Source organism: Manacus candei, unplaced genomic scaffold (assembly GCF_025592945.1).
Source record: "Manacus candei isolate 608988 ecotype Guabito, Panama unplaced genomic scaffold, ASM2559294v1 h1tg000037l, whole genome shotgun sequence".
In the NCBI taxonomy this organism is placed as follows: domain Eukaryota; kingdom Metazoa; phylum Chordata; class Aves; order Passeriformes; family Pipridae; genus Manacus; species Manacus candei.
The window spans coordinates 2,185,408-2,206,243 of NW_026138085.1; the positions used below are offsets into that span (position 1 = coordinate 2,185,408).

General features: G+C 42.8%; 1 protein-coding gene across 4 annotated transcripts in view; it reads right to left on the reverse strand.

Moving 5' to 3' along the window:
* Window positions 1-10,337: 10,337 nt before the first annotated feature.
* Window positions 10,338-20,836, reverse strand: part of LOC127473831 (protocadherin alpha-C2-like) — a 110,840-nt gene continuing 100,341 nt past the window's right edge. For 3 of the 4 annotated variants that reach the window (XM_051793931.1, XM_051793932.1, XM_051793930.1), the window contains exon 4: window positions 10,338-12,264. In XM_051793931.1, coding sequence (XP_051649891.1) covers window positions 11,954-12,264 — 311 coding nt within the window. In that variant the 3' untranslated portion in view covers window positions 10,338-11,953. The remainder of the gene's footprint in view (window positions 12,265-20,836) is intronic. The other variant, XM_051793934.1, reaches the window with a different exon arrangement.

Below are 20,836 nucleotides of genomic sequence, written 5' to 3' on the forward strand. Positions count from 1 at the left end.
TAAAGCAAGAAAATGAAGAGGTTAGTAAAATACATAAGATTTCTAACCTGAATAAAACCAATAAGCCCAGATGAGCAATCCTTTAGCTCCCACTGGATTTTGATTTCCAGATGAGCTGGTTTGGATGAGAAAAGATAAATTAAATGTGTATAAAACTGTGTTTCATTATCCAGGACAGGATCTCCCACAAAATACAACCTGGCCACTGTATGATCAGTGGGGCTACCACATATTTTCCAAAAATGCTGGACTTCTTAAGCAGGCAATGACCAAAAACTGCAGTTCTGGACCATTTCTCTAACAGGAGTAGTCCTGATTTCTTGTCATGTCTGATGTGGTCATTGCCCACAGCAGACACAAGCAAAGAACAGGCACTTTGCTGTTAACACTGCTTGGCTGGAAAAGAAATGGTACCTGCTAATGCCTTCAGTCCTACATGAGCCTTTTCTTACCCACATTCACAGTGAGCCAGGATGATCCTATATCAGCACAAAAAAATAAGACATGCTCACAGTGCCCTTGCTGGATGCATTTGAAGAAGAAACCCAGCTCTGGGACTGCAGCAGAAAATGCACTGACTGAGGAAAGCAGTGTGTGTAATAATGCACTTTTCCCAAAAACATGCCAGCAAAGACAAACTTGCCCCCAGCTTCTATCATGGCATGTTACATTTTATTACTGTTGAAAACTAGAGGTTGATGAAAGACCTTGTGCCATTTGCCCACTGCAAGATCAAATTCCTGTATTATTTCTGTTATTTCCTGCTTGTCCTTGTCTTAACAGAGTGTGCCCATTTTGAAGGGGTTGTCCTAAGTCATCAGACAGCCAGAGAAATGTGAGCTGCCTCATCTCAAAGAGCTGAAAATGGTGAAGTGAAACATTCACAGGTCAAAAATCAATATCTTTAACTCTTTCGTTTCTCTTCACTTTTACAGAAAAGCTCCCTTATCTACAGCTCCCTCCCACATCTCTCATGTGTCAAAAGCTCCAGTTCTTCTCTAATAATCTCTGACATTTTGTCTGAGACTATTTTTTGAGAATAGGACGATCAGGGCTCTAGAGAAAACAGGAAAAGTGTGTCATATATGTAATTTCGTACTAAAGAAAACATTTCAGAAGAACTGTACTGATTATGTGAGCAGTTGAAAATGAAACCACTGCAAAATTTCTAGTCTTTTGTGCCAGGGGACTGTAGAATGAGATACTTGAAAGTAGGATTTAGGACTCAGTTTGCAGCAGCACGTACATGGCCTTGACAATTAGTTTTGTGACATTCCCCTGTCTTCCACTGAAGTACATTTGGCAGAGGCATTATATTGAATATCACACTCCACTGTGGCCTGAGTGAAAGGTTTCATTAGAGTCCAAGCTTCAGTACACCCCATTGTCATTTTAAGGGTGACTTTATGAGAACAGAAACAGGCCCTGAGAAGCTGCAGGAACTTGATTCTACAAAGCCTTGAAGGGAATGAGAAATTGCTGATAAGTATCTGCAAAAAATGACAGTAAGAAAGGAGAACTTTTCTAGACAGGTTTCTTACGTGCTGTGCATGGATTTTCACCAGTGATTTTATCAGAAGTATCAAAATACTTTTATCAAAATACTGGCCCATAGGATTCACCTGAAATGGTTGTCCTGCTTTGTTAAGTATAAAATAAACCTCTGCTGTGATGACAGTCAAAACAGACAAAGTACTACAAAGTGCAATCTGTTTACAGGCATTTATATTTTTTGGATGGGTGAGAGAACCTGGAGATGATGGCAGGTGAGGTAGATATGTGAGATAGGTGGGGAAAGGCTGAGAAAGTTGGGGCTGTTCAGCCCAGAGCAGAGGAGGTTGTGTGGAGACCTCACAGAACCTTCCAGAGTCTGAAGCAGCTGATGAGGCAGCCAGAGGGGGAACCTTCATCAGGAACTGTAGATAGGACAAGTAATGGGTTCAAACTGAAAGTGGGGAAATTTAGGCCACATATATGGAAAAAATTCCTCACTAAGAGGGTGGTGAGGCCCTGGCACAGGTTGCCCAGAGAAGCTGTGGCTGCCCCATCCCTGGAAGTGTCCAAGGCCAGGTTGGATGGGGCTTGGAGCAACCTGGGCTAGTGGAAGTTGTCCCTACCCATGGCAGGGGGATTAGAACTAAATGGTCTTTCAAAATCCCTTCCAACCCAAACCACCCTGTGATTCTATTCTATGATTCCATATCTTCATTTAAGAACAATACAAGAATTGGCTCATGTTCCTTCAGTGATTATTTTAACACCTCTCAAAACTCTGGAGAGAGACCAGTGAAAGAGGTTAAATGGCAACAGCTAGAAAATTGGAGGACAAAGGGCCTGAAATTTGTGCCTGGAAAAATTAAGAAAAGACTGGTGTGGAATGTAAACAGTAAAGAGTAAAACTACGGGTTTATGAAAAATAGGTCTTGTTAAATAAGAGCAATAAAATTTTTTAATGGATCATTGGTCTGATTTATACAGAAAACTGTGCTAACAAAAAGCAAATCAAAACGTGTGCCTTAGTTTTAGACAACAGTGATGATATATAATAGAGCTGTAACCATAGAATTATAGAATATCCTGAGTTGGGAGGGACCCATGAGGATCAGCAAATAAACTGGCTACAAAATGTCTTACAACAGATAGAATGTGGTCAGAGTGAATCTTTCTCTGGGATCTCCTGTGTATCTCCAGGGGATTTCTTATTCACCAAATGCTGCTAAATTAGTAATGTGGAAGAAAACAAAAAATTATTTAAGGAAAAACATGCAGATGGCACATACTGTCAAAAATGAGGCACTTAAGTCAGTCATACAGACTAACCTGAACTGGTCTGGAAGGTGGAGAGCAACTGAGACACAACTACTTCACAACATCCAAAGGCATTATCTTACATGATCAAGAATGTAGGTCATGTGTCTGACTAGAGGAATCATATCCACGAGAACCATGTATTGAAAAGGGTTTTGGACTAGTCACTGAACAAGTCCATTTGGAGCTTATGCTGAGCATGTCAGTTGGGGTTGGCCCTGGGTGTGTAAGTGTTGCCAGGGAAGGATTGGGACACTGGTTGGTGGAGGTAGGGATGTTTGACTTCTTGGTCCATGTTGGACACTGGCCACTCAAATTTACAAATGGCTAAAAATTCATGAGCCATTAGTTGCCAGGAAGGAAGGGACATGGCTTTTCAAAGCATTTTAATCAGTTTTCTGAAACAGAACTTGGGATAGGTGGGTTGGCAGGAGAGCACAAGAGAAGCTGATAAGATAGGCTTAGACAGGAAGTCTTCCTTTAAAATGTGTGTCTGGACTTGGGCAGAAATCCAGTCTTGCTGCACTTGCCCAGTTCTGCCCTTTATGGGAGCTGGGCTTGGGCAGGAGAAAGAAGTACATAGAAAATACATCAAGATGTAGTTTCCTCCATGCATTTAAAAAAGGACACAGGACTTGTGGTTGAACTAACTTACCAAAGCAGAGGAATCTGACCTCACCCAGCTGCACAGACATGAAGAAACCTGGAATCTTTCAGGATGGGCTCAAGCAAATCATTATTTGCCCTGTGGGTGGGTGAGCATCGGATCATCTATCCCATTTACCACCATAATCCCACCATTGATTGGCAGCATGTATGGATTTTGCAGCCAGCCCTGTGCCTTTACACAGAGCAGGTACCAGCAGCCCAAAGCCCACTGGCACCTACAGTCAACCATATAGACACATATGGTGGGGTACACACATGTCCTTACACAGGGAGGTCAGGGAGCACGGGCAATGCCTCTGGGGTCAAAGAGCTTTTAGCACAAACCTCTGTGCTGGGGAAGGACAAGGCTTTGCATAACACAAATTCCATAGCCTACCCCGTGGGGTGTGCAGCCATCCTGTAAGTGTTCATTGCACAGAGTAACATCTGCACACACCCACACCTGCAGTGTGCCTGTGACCTGGTTATTATTCCATACAACTGCCTCGTTCTGGCAGTGGCAGCAGAGCTTCACCACAAAACTCACTTGCTGGAGGGGTTTTAGTTTTACTCTGGAAGTTAATCAATGCTGAACTAACTGCACCATCAATATTGATCAGCCTGCAAAGGCTTTGGCATTATAGCACTGCAATATCCTGTTACTTCCAGGCTGCTTTACATTAATTAGCCTGTGTGCATGTTAATGACTGAACCTACATGGCTTGGCAGGTTCACAGGGGGAGCCCAGCAGTGCACAATGAGGCTCTAAGCAAATAAACCTCATAGGACTTTTCTTCTTAGATGCAGAAAAAATGGAGCAATGTAACTCACAGGTCAGCAGTTCCTGCCATGAGCCCAACAGCATATTTGGCAGCTTTAAAGATGATACAGGCTGTCCATTTGTGAAAGCTTGCTTGACCCAGGGGGCCATTAGCAAGATCTATAAGCAGACTAGCCCCTCCCTCTGACTGAAAGTAAGTGCATTTAGTGCCCTGGGTTGACCTGTCACACTGAATCTCTGGTATCTTCTAATGCTGTGAAAGAATTCACTCACATAACACTCACCACTTTCTGGCTAATAAATGTCTCTTTGCTTGTGCTGCTGGTGTGACCCAGTGTGACCAGATGAGACCTACCCTTCTGTGTGTGAAGGGGGCCTGAGGATAAAATAAAACTGGTTTCACCTCTGTGTGTCATTTGCTCCCTGAGAACAGAGAGAGACACTCACGCCTGCCATTTTCAGTGCAGTCACCCTTCAGGGTAAAATGCAGCTCATCTTCAGACTACATTTATATTGTGAGTGTTCTGAAGTAGATTAACAGGAGATTGTTACATGTGGCTTTGGAAAGATCAAGGTAGCTTTAGTGATGCTTGGTGGCAGCTTAAATTCCTACAAAGAACCCTCTGAGTCTACAAGTAGCTGGACTAACACAATTTACACACCCTTGGGGTTAGGCAGATCCTCTTTATTGTGTAAACACCCATCAGGAGCTTTGTGGATCATTTCCTCAAATGTCGGTACCTAAATGTTGTGTAATCCCCCTTTAAGCATCTAAGAAGACAAGCAGATTTTAGGCTAGATTTTTTCATTATTTTAGGCTTGTCCCTTATCTAACATGCACCTCAGGTAATTTCCACCCTGGAGGTAGGGAGGTGAGAGCAAGTTCAGCAAAGTTAAGCCCCTTCATCCTCTCCCCATGTGGTCCTGGTGACGGATGAAGCCGCTCACAATTGGGGTTCACAGTGTCTGGGAAGAGCCAGGTTGGCAAAGCTGCTCTAGGCAGGTCCTGAGCCTCTTGTGCCAGCCCACAGAATGAGATCCTGGGTCCTCACTGAGCCTAAGGCTGCTTGCACCACAGGTGATGGAGAGGAAGGTAGGACACTAGTCAGTAAAGGCTTTGATGGTGTAGATAATTTGGGGGTAGGTGTGGGGATGTCTGAAAGGCCTTAAGTCCCAGTGTACAGAATTGATTTGATGTGTGTTTGCTCAGCTCACCATTTCACGCCTGAGAGACTTCAGGTGGGCTTCTTTAAACGCCTACAGAAGGAAGTTGTTCAAGGTAGGGAGTGATTCATGCCTTCCTGGAGGAGAGCTGTGATACACTGGGGTCTCAGGACAGAGGGTTGCATCTACACACATTTTTGGTCTAGCTTTCCCCAGAAACACACACATTGCTCCCACTGAGGCTGCACTGAACAGAATTGTGAGTCACAGAGAAGCTTAAGGGTTTATCTAACAGGAAAACTATTGCAGAATGAAAAGTCTAGGGTGGCTGTGATTGATGTGTTTTAACAATTACTGTGTCTTGTCAAGCTTCTTGTGCGGCGCCATTCCCATAATTAATGGGCAAGGACTTTTTAATTCTCCTCAGTGCAGCTCAAGTGCTGCCAAGACACTCCAAGTGTCCATAAAATATTGCCAAAGGAGTGGAACAGGGCTGCAAGGGCCAGCTCTAATGTTATTCCACCTCAGTGCTGAAGCCTGATACCATGTGTAATGCCCCAGCACTGATGCACCAGCCACAGCTGAGCCCACAGGGAGCCCCTCAGGGTCTCACAATTAATTAGAGATTCAGATCTGACTCCTGCTGGGGTGGCACACTGGTGACATGGTCACCATTCACCAAACACTAATCCCCACAGGTGTGCCCAACACCCCACTTATGTGCCTTATTGCCATGTAGGATAACATTTCCTTCATGACACATAAATGGGGTTCTCTCTTCTGGACCTGTCCCACTTTATACATGTCCTCCCACCATAATGAAGGAACAAGGGGGTTCAGGAGTGGGACAACAGACCTGTGGCTGCTCTATTCGGTATGAAGGCCAGCTTAGCACTTCTAACTCTTTGGCAGGGCCCTGGTTTTAAAATCTAGTTTTCAAGGCCAGCATGTTTGTTTTGTAATAGGCTCCAGACATCAGTTCTTAAATGTGGATGAGTCACTTGCTGTCTTTTTGCAGACAACAGTGACATAGCTCTGGGCACCACTGGCAAGCAAACATTTTTAATATTTTCAAGCTGTGTGGCTTCTGAGAGATGTTTACTGTCATCTTTTGATGTTAATACCTGTGTCAGAGTGATTGCATGGAGGCAATACTGGGATATGAAAGGGAATCCATGGTGCAGTGTAAGATATGCTCTTCTCACCGTGTGAGAGAGACAATTCTGTGGTAATTCATGCTGAAGGATTTCATTCTTTAGTTCTTTAAGCCAGCCAGAGGCACCTGAACTACAAATATTCTAGGTGTCTAATGTCCCTGCAGTAGAATCACTTTGAAAAATCAGATTTGCATAATACCTAAGCAGCATTACCACTGACAGTAGGTGTTGCAGTATTCTGTACACCTTAACTGGGTCCCAGATTTTTATGTATAGAATCACTGAATGGGTTGGGTTGGAAGGAACCTTAAAGACCATCTCGTTCCACCCCCTGCCATGGGCAGGGATACCTTCCACTAGCCCAGGTTGCTCCAAGCCCTGTCCAACCTGGCCTTGGACACTTCCAGGGATGGAGTAGCTACAGCTTCTCTGGGCAACCTGTGCCAGGGCCTCCTTACCCTGGGCTCAAGCAAAGAAAAATTTCTTTCCAATATCTAATCTAACCCTGCTCTCTTCCAGCTTGAACTCATTTCCCCTTGTCCTGTCACTCCAGGTCCTTGTAAATAGTCTCTCTACACCTTTCTGGTATGCTCCCCTCAGGTACTGCAATGCCACAATTAGGCCTTCTCTTTTCCAGGCTGAGCAATCCCAACTCTGAGCCTTTCCTCACAGCAGAGCTGTTCCATCCCTCTGATCATCTTGGTGTGTCCTCTGGACTCTCTCCAACAGCTCCATGTCCCTCCTGTGCTGGGCCCCAGGGCTGGAGCAGCTCTGCAGGGGGGTCTCACCTGAGTGGGGCAGAGGGGTAGAATCCCTTCCCTTGACCTGACACTCATCCTGCTTTGGATGTAGCCCGGGATACAGTTGGCTTTCTATAAAAATGCTTGCACACACACCTGCAAATGCAGAGCAGTGTCAGTGGATCCTCTAGGGAGGAGTGGAAGCCACAGAGAGGAGAAAGAACCCAGGAGAGTAGCGAGTGCAGCATCCCCATATCAGGAGCTAATGGAAAATGAATGTACACGCTATCAATATTGATTTCATACTATGCTGGTTTAGGCTGTTCAAGGTCAGTAAAATGTGATAAAGCATTTATTTTGTTATAGCTATGCCATGCATTCTCTGTCTGTTCAGCTTTGGTGTGGCCAAGCAGCCACTCAGGCATCTGTGAGCCTCATACAGGTCCTGATGTGATTCCAGCCACCACATGAAGCCCTTCATAACCATGATTTATTAATGCAGTGTTTGGAGTCCTCAGCTTGTCCTATACTTTCCAGGTTTCTCTTTGCTTCATGCAGATTAAGCTATGTGTGATATCAAAACACTGGTCAGCTGTTCACTCATTTCTCCTTCAGAGATGTAGAAGAACAAACCAGAGGACTTCAGTGTAGATTTACACACCAAAGCCCAACTTTTTATCAAAGTGATATTTCTGCTTATTTACAGGAGCCTTAACAGAACTCATGGCACTGTCTCAAAAACCTGTCTGTGTCCAGGAACAGCCAGTAGTTTCCAAACAAACAAATAACAGCAAAATTGAGGAACCTGCTCATTCTTTAGGACTCAAATGAGGATAATGGCTCAGCTCCTTCCTTAATCCCTGTCTTACATGAGATCTATGAAACTGCTGCTAGGGGAGAATTGGAAAAGGAAGAATAATTGTACGTGGTTTGTTTTACCCAGCTGTTGACACAAGGGATTGTTGAAAAACATCAAACGAGTGAAGAAGAAGGGGAAATAAAGATGATCCTAAAAGGTATCAAAACTGCTGGAAAATAATTCCATAATTTATTTTCATATATGAAATTTGGGAAACGTATTTTGGGTTCTGTGTTCTTCCCCTTATGTAAGATGATTGGAAAACTTCAGTTAGATCCCCTCCTGTGATGTGCAATGACCCAAGTACTGAGTAGAAAGAAACTGCACAAGATTAAGCCTTAGAAGCCTAATGTAAAATGAGATTTCTTTTTAATGACAGGATGTTATTAATATACAACATAGTTCAGGTTTATTGTTATAAAAGCCCAATAGTTTTGACCACTGATCTTGTGTGCACAGAAACCAGACTTCCAAGGCCAATATGCTCACAGAAAGCATGTGTGAACTCTGAGAGAAATAAACTGTTCAAGTAGTAAACGCCCCACAATTGTAATTTCCTTGTTAACAAACTCTGCAGTGTATTCTGTCTTGCCCATTTCATTGTCAGCAGGAGGATAAACTAAACTTTTGCTTCTTAATTTGTGAAGGTCTTGGCCACCTCTGGTTCTCAATTCCCATTGTTGTGTGGTGTTCAAACAGTAACCCCTAAAACTGTGGCAGAATGTGCAAATTCCACCCCACCCACCCCTGGTTCTCCACACACACTTCATGCCAAGGGTTGATCCTCCTCCTGGACAATCAAAATCAAGGATGTAATTGGTATAATTTATATATTAGTTATGAAATAGCCAAATTTCACTGCAGACATCTCAGCATTCCAGTTGCACCAGAGGGTTAAAATAAGGAAAAATCTTTTAAAGATCTGGTGAGGTGCCTGATTCAGTCTTCTGAAAACACAGTGAATCTGTGGAATGTATATCCTACCAGTGCAATCCAGCCTCTTTTTAAACAATTCCAGCAAGAGCCTCTTCTCTCCTCTGAGAGTTTTTTTCCTCTGCTCTATCAGCTCTCCATACTGGAATTATTATCTTCAGATATTCTGCTCTTGTCTTCCAAGGCATACAGTCCCCCTGCAGTAAACACCTGCATCAAAGGCAGCACTGGCAAATGTAATTTTGTGTTCAAACCAGCAAATTGGAGACATACTGCAGCTCTTGGTTCACTCTGAGAGATGCAAGCCTTGGAAAACCTGCTGTGTGTGACCACTGATGAAAAATGAATGAACCAGACAGGCTTGCATAGGGGAAAATGCAAGCACTCAAAAGAAGAACAAACATTCAATTAAAATCTAAAAATAATCAAATGTTAAAGATTCCTGAAAGAATTAAATCCTTGTGCTGGATTTTTGCCAGAGGTGTTGAGAGAACGACTTTATGATGGGTATAAAACAACTGTATCCTTCTGTGTGTTTAAGTTACCACTGTAACTCCAGTTGATGAACGTTTTGGGAGCTCTTGGATTAGTCACCAAATAAAAAAAAGTACATCTAAATGTACTTGCATAGCACATTTGCATAAAGGAACAGTTCCCTCCCCAAAGCTTAATTTTTTTCCTCTTGTCTAGCCTTTAGAAGTGAATCAAGGATTCTCTTTCACAAGTAGCACCTTTTTATTGTCAGTAAAACAAGACTGGTAGCAAAAGAAAACTCTAAATAGACCACATGAGGCCATTGGTGGTTCATGCTTTGAGATATGAATTCTTTTATTAGAGCTTTTCTGTGATGTTTTAAGACTTGCTGCAGGTTCTTAAAAATGAATAGGAATTGTTCTATTCTGAACTGTCAGCAGTTTGGAAACTGAAAACATCCAGGACATGTCTCAAGAAATCCAGTTGTTCTCTTTGATCCTAGATTAAAGGGCCTGTTGGAAATTTCAGAGCTATGTAGTTTCTTACACAGTTCCAATTAACACGACACTTGAGCTTTATTCTGTGAATGTACAATAATGTAGAAAACTCCTTGGAATTCCCTCATCAGCCATATTCTATTTAAAAATACATGTATTGGTTTTATATCAACATCCTCAGCCACATTCAACACTCCATTTATACCCTCAGGTTTAATTCACAGAACTTCAGCTTCACAGATTCTTACCAATAAAATCCCAAAATGCATGCATGGCTTGGTTTAAGAAAGATATTTTACTTGTATTTCATACACAAAAGAACTGATAATCAACAGTGGCTTAAAAAAATTAACACTACTGCACTTTTTCACAAGTGTACAAAAAAGAAATAATGAATTTACATTCAACGGTAAAGCTTAAAGTCCACTCTAATAATAGTTGCATTGACATTCACATACACAAGCACAGAATAAATATTTCAGGATTCTTATAAGAGCATACAGCATACATACAGTACTTGAATTTTACATAGGGAGTGTTAGTAGGGTCAGAAGTTCATAATCTCATAGAAAAGTTAAACTAAAATCAGAAAAGGTTGTGTGGGAGGTAACACCAAGGTACTGCACAGAGCTAGCAGGTTAATAAATCCATCTGTGTGAGGAGTTTGCTTCTGTTTCTTCATATTAGGACAGTTTGTTTGCAAAGGTGTATTCAAAGTGCAGATTAATGAAAAAAAAGAGAAGATATTCTTGTATTTATTAATACATGCAAGAGGCAGCCCTCAAGTCACCCGACAGAATAAAGCTGTTACTGGCAAGTGGCCGATATAATACAGATGTTTCAGGCAATTTTTCTAAAGCACTTTAATAGCAGCAATTGTAATTTATAATGGCTCTAGATTGACTTCTGTTTGGGTTAAAGGGCATCATATTTCTTTGACATTTACAGCTATATTTCTTTATAAATAAATATCTCAAATAACAAATAGCATAGTTAACGTTTCTTTTTTCTCTCTTTTGCATAAGTGTCGTGGAAAAACTCTGACTTTTTCAGAGACATAATGTGCAAAATAATGTTGGAGTGGAAATAGGGACACAGAGCATCACAGTTACATTCCTGGGACGTCAGCCCAGCCCTTCTTACACTCTGAGGGCTGGTCTTGCCAGGGTAATGCAGGGCTTTAAGGGACAATTTTCCCAATGGCTTGCTTGGTAAATAGATACAATTTATGGTATCTTAGAGAGCTGTAAATGTGAGGTTTCATTTAAAGCAGTGTGTACAATACGTCATGTGTAGGACTCAGTATTTCCACACAGTGACTTCTCAAGATCTGACAAGTCTGCTCATCTCCTTTCAGGTATTTTCTCCCCAGCCTGAACATCTTTGAACATTTGTGTTCATTGGGTGTTTCCTCTGCTGCATATTTACCAGCTCTTCTTGCGTTTTATAATCTGATCTCGTATCACCTAACTGACATCTGCACACAAATATTTCCAATCAGATAGAGGGTGCACAACATTAAAACTTTTAAACCTGTCCTGTAAGTGTCATCAAGACAGGAGCACAGGAACCACAGTGCAGAGTCCAACCTCTCACTGGCTGTACTGTGAAGATTCTCCTTTTCGGCGTAGGAGAAAGGAAACTTGTGTCTGCTTTTTAGATTCTGAAAACAAGCCAGAGTGGAGAAAAAGAGTTAACACCAGACTTAATAAAGCTTTTAAGACAAAACCTGTTAAGCAATTTAGACAGACACTGAATTTCCTGCTGATTTTCTCAAGTCTGTACATACAGGAAATTTTTTTAACAGTAGGAAGAAGTTGGGAGTTGCTACATAGGAGAAATCTGCCATTATTACAAAAACTGGCTAAGTGGGTTCTTTCAGTATAACCCCCTCACTGGTCACTGTTCTCAGTGGTGCTGTTGCCCTTTTCTTTTTTCTCCTGAGTCTTGTTTCCCTTCTTCTTTTTCTTCTTTTTCTTGGTCTCTTCCTTCTTGCCAAAGGTTATGAAGTCACTTTTGTCAATTTGGCTGTTTGGTGGCTCCTGCCGGATGGAGATGATTGCAGGAGATCCCGGGATAATGAATTTGTCTGGCAACTCACCAGGACCACCTTGTTTGGAATTGCCCGGTCCAAATTTAAAGGTCCAGCTGTTGCTGTTCACACCAGCTCCCACTGGGGGGGACACCTCTCCCGCCTCAGGTTCTGAAAAAGTCAAAACAGCAAGAAAAGCTTAAAGCATCATTAAATACAAGCCCTCAGCCAGCATCAGCTTCCCCTTTGAAAGCTCTGGCTTCAGCCCACAGTGGCTCCTGGTTGCCTGGCTGCTCATCTGGGGGTTACCCACTGATTCTTGCCCAGGCTGCTCAGTGTTAGCACACACTGACTCACTCAGTGCTCTGCTGGGCCCAAGAGGCTTTGGACTCTTGTGCCTTGAAACACAGTTGTTCTTCATTCTTCTTTTGAATTTGAGGTATGTGAAATAAGAGAGGGCTGTGATGCAGCCCACTGTAATGTTTTAAGGCAGGAAACACAAGCATGTGTGTTGCATGGCAAAAGAGTGTCAAGTCTTCTGGGACAGGGTTAGAAGAGTGTCCAGGGCAGCCTTGGCATTATGCACATCCATCTGGGGTATTTTAGCAAACCATCCTCTCAGCTGTGCCCAGGATTCCTCATGGAGGAAAAGAGTGTCTGAAGGGATCAGAGGATGGACCCAGGCTCTGCTTGGTGGTGCTGAGCAACAGGACAAGAGGTAACAGAAACTGATGCTCAAGAAGTTCCTCCTGAGCATGAGGAAGAACTTCTTTAGTGTGTGAGTGACCACACACTGGAACAGATCGCCCAGAGAGGGTGTGGAGTCTCACTGGAAGCAATCCTGTGCCATGTGCCCTGGGATGACCCTGCTTGAGCAGGGAGGTGGAACCAGATGACCCACTGTGGTCCCTTCCAACCTGCCCCATCCTGTGATTCTGAGCTGGTGCATCCCTCAGAGGAACCTGAGGCCAAGTAGCACATGTTTGTGTCTGTGTGTGTGCAATGTGGCTGAGCAGCAGACATGGCCCCAGAGCAAAACCAGGAGGGAACTGAACTGCCTGGGTAGAGACACTGCAGGACTCCTTCCATCAGGGTGCACAATCTGGTCTCAGAAATATCCATGGTCTTCATAGCTTATCCTGATATTTTTTACAGATCACAGCATTTTATAGAGGCCAATATAAAGTTCCGTCCCCAGATTCAGTTTTGCACTATGAAGCAAGTTTTAATTTTATTTCCATGATTTTGATTAGATTGAGTTAATGGGATTAAAATGTTTGCGTATGTTGCTCTGACAAGGACAATTTTCTAGCATAACGAATTGCAACAAAATCAGGTTCTTCCATGAGAGAAATTCTTAAAACCTGGTTGTTTTCTTTTCTCTGAAACTTTGAAAGCTTGCTGTAATTTATGTAACTCCCAATTTTGAATAGGAACGGCACAGCTATTTTAATATATCATTTTAAGTGTTTAAAGGACTCTAATCAGGGGAAGGCTCAATGTTTATGCACTGATGCTAAAGCCCTCAAATCAGATGAAAATATTCTTATCCACACCCTACAAATGCAGTATCAAAACACAGGACCTCTCACACTTGTAACACTCCCAGCCACACACAAACCCTTGCAATACCACACAAAAAATTCCAATACCATTGATTAAGTCTCAGCATCATGAATCAGAGCTGTCCAGTTGAAGAGGTAAAGATGTTTGGGGTAAGGAAGGAGGTGGGAACTGTGCTGATACAAGGATGGGTTGGAAAGCCATTTGAGAGGGACTCCATTCCCTTGGAAAAGGAGGGAAGGGCACTGAAAGAAGGAGAAGAAATGTCTCCTGCTGGTAAAAGAGGGCAGGAAGAGAAAACAAAACAGACAATATAGAGGGAGATCTCCAAGGTTTTGCCAGTAAACATCAGCTAATGGCTGCTCTGTACCCCTGTAGCAGAAATGAAGAATATTGCATTTGTTTTAGCAGCTATTTCATGAAATGAAGAGCATCTCCTCTATTTCTTAGTCTCCAATGATTCTTCATCTCCTGTAACACTGTTTGTACAATTTTTTATTTTATGAAATAAACTGTGTGTTGTGCATGCAGACACAACAGTCTCCTGGTTCAAAAGCTAAAAAAAAGCATATTCTGCTGCTTGACAACCTTTCTCTTGCCTGGCAGCAAAATAAACACGTCTGGGAAGCATGATTCCTTTTTTAAGCTTTTCTGTACTCACACAGGATGTCCAAAGTTACAGAGCCAAAGAAATGTGTATAGACAACATATTGGAACTATCCCTGAGACCATCTATGTAACAGGTTTGGCACATGGAATCTCTGGCATCTTTGAACCTCCACAGCACATGGAGGTGACATAACTGTTTTACAATGTGATATTTATTCAAGAAGAGACTGTACATTTCTTTTCCCCCTAATATCGTATTCAAGGATGAAGAAGTTTTAACTTTGAGCTTATGTCCTTTCCAGGAAGAGCTGAAGTTGTTTTAGTGACCTTAACCTGTCTAGTCTCAAATATATTTTTGAAGTTATTAATAATGTGAAAGTTCCTCTATTTTATTAGTTGTAGTTTTCTGTAAATTTCTTACAGCCTTAACTGTCAACTTCAGATTTCATGTTTCCTGTTAGTAACAGCAGTGTCCTAGAAAGTACTTTCATAATAAATGCATTAATATGAACCAGCTTTCATTCCTGCTTAATAAATTGTTTTGCTCAGGTACAATTTATATCACTTTTGTTTCTCTGAGATGATGAATTACAAAGGTGAATTTGTGTGTCTTGGCCTTTTTCCAAATTATTAATCAATTGGCTTTCTACAGCAATAAAAAAATGTGAGCTTTCATATTGTGCCTAATAAATTAAGCCCTATTTGACAAATAAATCCTTTCTTTTTTCCCAACAAGCCCATAGAACATTCATTCTAAACAACACTGGCCCAGACCCAATGCTCTTTTTCTGTTCCTGGCAGGAAAAAGACAGCTGAAGGTGACCTCAAACCATGTTTGACTCCACCCTTGCTCTGGCTGGGGAGAACCCTGCAGCAGTGAATAGCAGAAAAATTACTTTGAAGAGTACAGAGTGACAAGACTCTATGGACTGCAGGGCCACCTCAGCACAGCTGAAATGACACAGTGTGTGGCTGTGCCATTTTTATGTGAGCACAGAATCACAGAATCATGGAATGGACTGGATCTTAAAGATCATCCTGTTCCAACCCCCTGCCATGGGCAGGGACACCTTCCACCAGCCCAGGTTGCTCCAAGCCCCATCCAGCCTGGCCTTGGACACTTCCAGGGCAGCCACAGCTTCTCTGGGCAACCTGTGCCAGGGCCTCACCACCCTCATGGGGAAGAATTTCTTTCTAATATCCCATCTAACCCTGCCCTCTGTCAGTGGGAAGCCATTCCTCCTTGTCCTGTCACTTCAGGCCCTTGCAAATAGTCCCTCTCCATCTTCCCTCTCAGCTCCCTTCAGGCACTGGAAAGCTGCAATTACGTCACCCCAAACCTTCTCCAGGCTGAGCAATCCCAGCTCTCTCAGGCTTTCCTCACAGAAGAGCTCTCCATCCCTCTAATCAACTTACTAGGTTGGACACAAGATGTAAGACAATGACAGTGACTTTATGTTACCCATTTTCCCACACAAATACAGCGAAGTGCAAGAACCCCGGGTATCCCTAAGGTACAGTATCTCCTGCATGAAACCTCTTGCCAGACTAATTGGGTGCACAAACACATCTGCATCACTGAAATCTAATTCAGAGCAGGATATTGACCCTTTAATCTGGTTCTGCCTGGACAAATCCACTCCCCAGATGAAGTCAGCAACATCATGTATCCAAACACAACAAACCCATCACACCCACCCCGGAATCAGGGTTCTGTCAGACTGTGGGGCTTTGCTTCCCTTTCTGTGTGGTTTTCTCCCATACCCCAAATTATGTTTGTTGTCCATACAAACTAAGCATTTTAAAATTTTCCTTAATACTCACTAAGCCAAAGGAAACTAATTATCCCTACAGCTGTGTGGAGAGCTCACATACAAAAAAAACCACAGAGACAGACAGAACCTAATGAGTTAATAGCCATCATTTCCTACCAGTGGGGCTTCACCAGCCTCCTCAGGAAATTTCTCTTCTGCGTGATTTACCTGATAACATGTGTGTTTATCTGGATTGGCAGGCTGGAAGGTCACAGTTCAGCTGTACTAACAATGTTTAAGCATTTCAGATCAAGGATAAATGTCATCTACTACCTATTTCCAAAGCTTCCTCAAACATATCTTCTGTTTCTTATCAGCAGGAGTTCAAAACCAAAAACTTTCCACTTAGATGCTATTTTACATTTAATGGGATTAGTTGTACTTCTCTTGCATATTTTCTGGGTCTTACTGAATGCTTCAAAGTTGTTTATTAAACTTAGAGGAAAATCTAAATAAAGCAAACCTACCAGTTATATTCATAACACTTAAGACATTATACTTCTTTTCTTCCTACAGTACAGAGGATTGTACTGGGTTGTCAGTGTTCCTACATAAAAGTTCAGGGTCTGGTCATTTCCTAGTGTAACTCATAGGATTACTTTGGAGACTGCCCCTTCACTTTATTCTCAAGGAATACAGCAGATTTCATGTTCAATGACCAAATAATTAAATTTTTAAATGCTTGCATGCAGCAGAACCCAAAATCTAGGCTGCACCTGCAGGTCCTGATGCTTCTTTGCCTGTGTGTCTGCAAGCTAAAATGGGAGATGAACTTTTCACCCCTTCCATCTCTTACTCTCACCGAAATACAAGTGTCTCAGTAGACTTTAAATGGAACCCAGAGCAGCAGAGACTCTGCAGTCAAGTAGATCACATATTTAGATGGCATGAAATGACTTCTAGGTTGTCTTTCCAAATACTTCTTTTTCCATCCCGTGACTGCTGTCTGATCTGCACAGGCAGATTTACACATAAAACCCCACCAAACATACCCTAAAATCACCTATCTGAAAGCTTGAGAGAGTACAGTATGGTGTATAGCTATTTTTTTTCCTCTTCCAGAAGCATTTACTGGTCACATGCTGCAGCCCTCTACCTCTCACAGGACTCAAAAACCACAGAAATCTCGGTCAGGAGGCCCTCGTTCAACAAGCCCTAATTGCTCTGAAAGCACCTGATTTCCTACACACTGTCAGATAGAAACTGTCATATCACACTGAGAAGCTGTGGCTGCCCCATCCCTGGAAGTGTCCAAGGCCAGGCTGGACAGGACTCTGAGCAATCTGGTCTAGTGGGAGGTGCCCATGGCAGGGGGTGGAACGAGGTGAGCTTTAGGTCCCTTCCAATCCAAACCATTCCATGATTCTATGTGGATGTCATAGACCCCAAGATCCCATCATGGGGGCAGGTTGCAGGTGAGCTGTGTCACCTTGCTGAGCACCAAGCTCCTCCCCTGCCTGCTCCAGGCACTCCTGCTCTCAGCACACAAGGTTTTCTGTGGTATCTAAGTCTCCTTATACACTGTGCAGGGAGCCCAGACACCTACTACAAGGAACAGGTTTCCTAAAATTTTGCCTGTAGCAGTTGTGGGCACCTTCTTTTTATTTTTCTCAGAGATCCACAGAGTAAGACATCCCTTTTCTAAATTCAGCCACCAAAACAAAGGCACCCTCTGTCTAATTTAACTGTTGCTACAGTATGTAAAGAGAGAGACAGGCACCCTCAGAAGGCAGTTCAACCCATCTGGCTAAAATGCCTGGTTTTAGATGCACTGAATTTTCTCTGTTCCTCTCCTCTCTCTGCTGGAGCTGTATTACCTTTGCTTCTTTACAGATAAAGCCCAGCCAGAAAATTTATACTAGACAGCTAACTTTTGGATGGCTGGTGAAAAAGGAGCTGAATTCTACCCTCAGGAGCAAGCTCAGCAGCACCATGGCTTGGGGGGGTGTTGTACTAATGACCATGCCAGAATATTTCAAAAAAAAAGAAAAAGTTCCAAACTAATCTCTTTAACGGGGACAGCCACAAAAAATCCTGTGCAACTGTTTGCAAGATGAGGCCACTTTCTCAGCCCTAATCCTTTTATGGGATTTTCATTTGGGCAAGCACTGGCATGTTCTGTTCAGAAATACCTGTAAGAGCTCAGCCATGTTGTTAAGATTGCACCACTTCCACCCCTTAAAAGGCCATGTTTTAGTTCTGGCAGCAAAGACACCAGGACAGCTCAGAACCTGTGCTGCAGAACTCCAAAGCACAGGTCTGTCACTGAGATTTCGGGTGCTGCCTTCTCAGATGCAGAATTTGCAAATTCACTCAACTGAAGGGCTGGCTTCCATCAGCTTGTAAAACCACCCAGGCTGAGAGGTAATACTGAGTGATGGGTACAAACAGTCTGAAACTGAGATGCCTTCTAAATTTGGGGCAAAATGTCTGCTCATGGCACATGTCATCACTCAGCCCAGGAATCGATATCCCATCAGGTCTGGGCTAAGCCTGTAATTTCCATCTAACTGACATTTTTCTCTCTTTTGGGGAGGCCTTGTGGTTTTTTCCTGTCCCTGTATAGCCCCACAGCTCCAATCTGGTGTTTGCTAGGAACAGGTGGTGCTTGCTTCCCATAATGCGAGCTGCCCATATACTCTGAGCGTCATTACATGGGCTCTACCTCCCATGCCTCTGCTGCTTTCTTAAAGAACCTTTGTCAGAAGAAGGCTAACTCATGTTAGAACAGATGTGCCCCTGCTCAAGGGGGAGAAAGGGAGAGCATTTCTGTGCAGCTCTGTCTCCCTGCAGAGACATTTTTGACTGTGTGACACGCTCAGCCAGGACAGCAGCTTGTTTTCGCCCTGTTCCACCCCTCTCACCACTCACCACTTTGTCCCTGTCTTTAAATATCATTTAGGTAAAAGCTTTCAATCAAAACTGCTGTTACTATAAAAGCTAAGGGAAATATTTTTCAGTGTTCTTTCCCCACACAGCAGAACAGGGCGACCAAAGCCACTGTGAGACTTGGAATACCCCGTCATTAATCACAGCCCCTTCTGTCCGCAGGTCAAAGGAGCAAAAACACATTAATTAAATGAATTTATTTAAAACCGAGATCAGGCAATAAGCAGGAAGCAAATTGCAGAGAAAGCTAGTCATTAACCTGATTTCTCTCTTCCCTGCCTCCTCTGCTGATGCTGTACTGACTGCAGCCTCTGCCTCTGGCAGGCTTAATGAATATTCACCATGATAAAGAGTCTGACATTCTGCACTGATTCTGAAACAGCACATCCAATGCAAACCCCTCTCTGTGTCATTTGGAGGATCTCTGCGGACATTCTGGCTTCACTGATCATCCCTAAGCCTTTTTGGGATTAAAATGCCCATTTAATCTTTTTTTTTCCCCCCTGAAAAACGAAACAAATTAAAAAAAACCCAACAAACCCACAATAAAAGGAAGCAAATAAAAATCTGTCATCAGCATGATACAAAGACAGATATAGAACTGAAAGACAGAGGAATGATTCAGTCAGAACAAAATTGAACCGTTTTAACTACCACTTTGCCAAACAATCCCAGCCCTCTCTAGTGACTGTGTCAATTTGGAGTCTTAAAGAAACACCCAAATAATTCTCACTTTCTGTTCTCCCATCTGTTTGACCTGTTCTGCATTAAGGAATCAGAGACAGGAGGAATGAACCAAATGAAAACTTCTCCCCACAAAGAAGCCTGTAGCTTTAATCCAGTGCTTGGATTTAAAGGCAGTATTTATTAAAGAGGGTAATTATAGCACATATGTTGTAGGAGATCTGTAACCCCCCACTGCTCCAACATCCAGTCCCAAAGCAGGGGGTGGGCACGGAGGTCACTTCCAACTCACTCCCAGGTTACTGTCCATGCTGACACTGGCAATTAATGTACACAAAGATTATTTACCTCGTTATAAGAAACCAATCTTACATGGCTGTGCATTGAAGTAATTGTCTCAGCTACCAAATAGCTCTGCCAGCATATTCTGAGATATGAGAAAGCAAAATTTAATTTACTTCCTACCACAGCCTGTTGTGGCCAGAGCACAACAAAGGGTAAAAAATGGCTTCTCACAGAGGCTGAAGAAGCAAACAGAGCAGTTCCTCTCATTCTTTGTTCACTAAAAGAGGCTTTTCCTCCTATAAAAATATCAACCTTCTCAGCTAATATCCTTTTAGTGCTGTACCTGTGCCCAGTCCTGCTACCACAGGTAGAACTTGCCTTGGAAAGCACGAATTTTAACCCTTTCCTCAGCAAACTGAGGGCTAATCTGCTGCATCACTGAGACAGCATGTACACACACCCAGGATGCTCCTTGTCATCTTTTCAGCTCTAATTTAACGCTGGATTTTGGGGAGATGCAGCATTTGAATGTTTGTGTTGCATGCAGAGGTTAGCAGGGAGAGATTAGTCCTGCAATATAAGATAGATATATTTTTATCTGGGCATTTCCTCATGTCTGCAGGCTCACAGTGACTGTTTTTAAGAGTTCATAGCTGAAAATAACAAAAAAAACCCCAAACAAAACAAACCTCAAACCAACCAAACAATAAACCCCCAAAATATTTTCATCTCATAAATGTGCTGTTAATACAGTGTGGGCAGTCAAAGCACCAGCCCTTCTGCCCTTGTTTTAATGCAAACAATAAGGGAAAGAGCAGGGAGTAGCATAGGAAAATTGAATTTAGGGTTGGAGGGACTGCTCTGCCCCTCAGTGCTCTGGAAGGGAGAGGGTGGTGCGG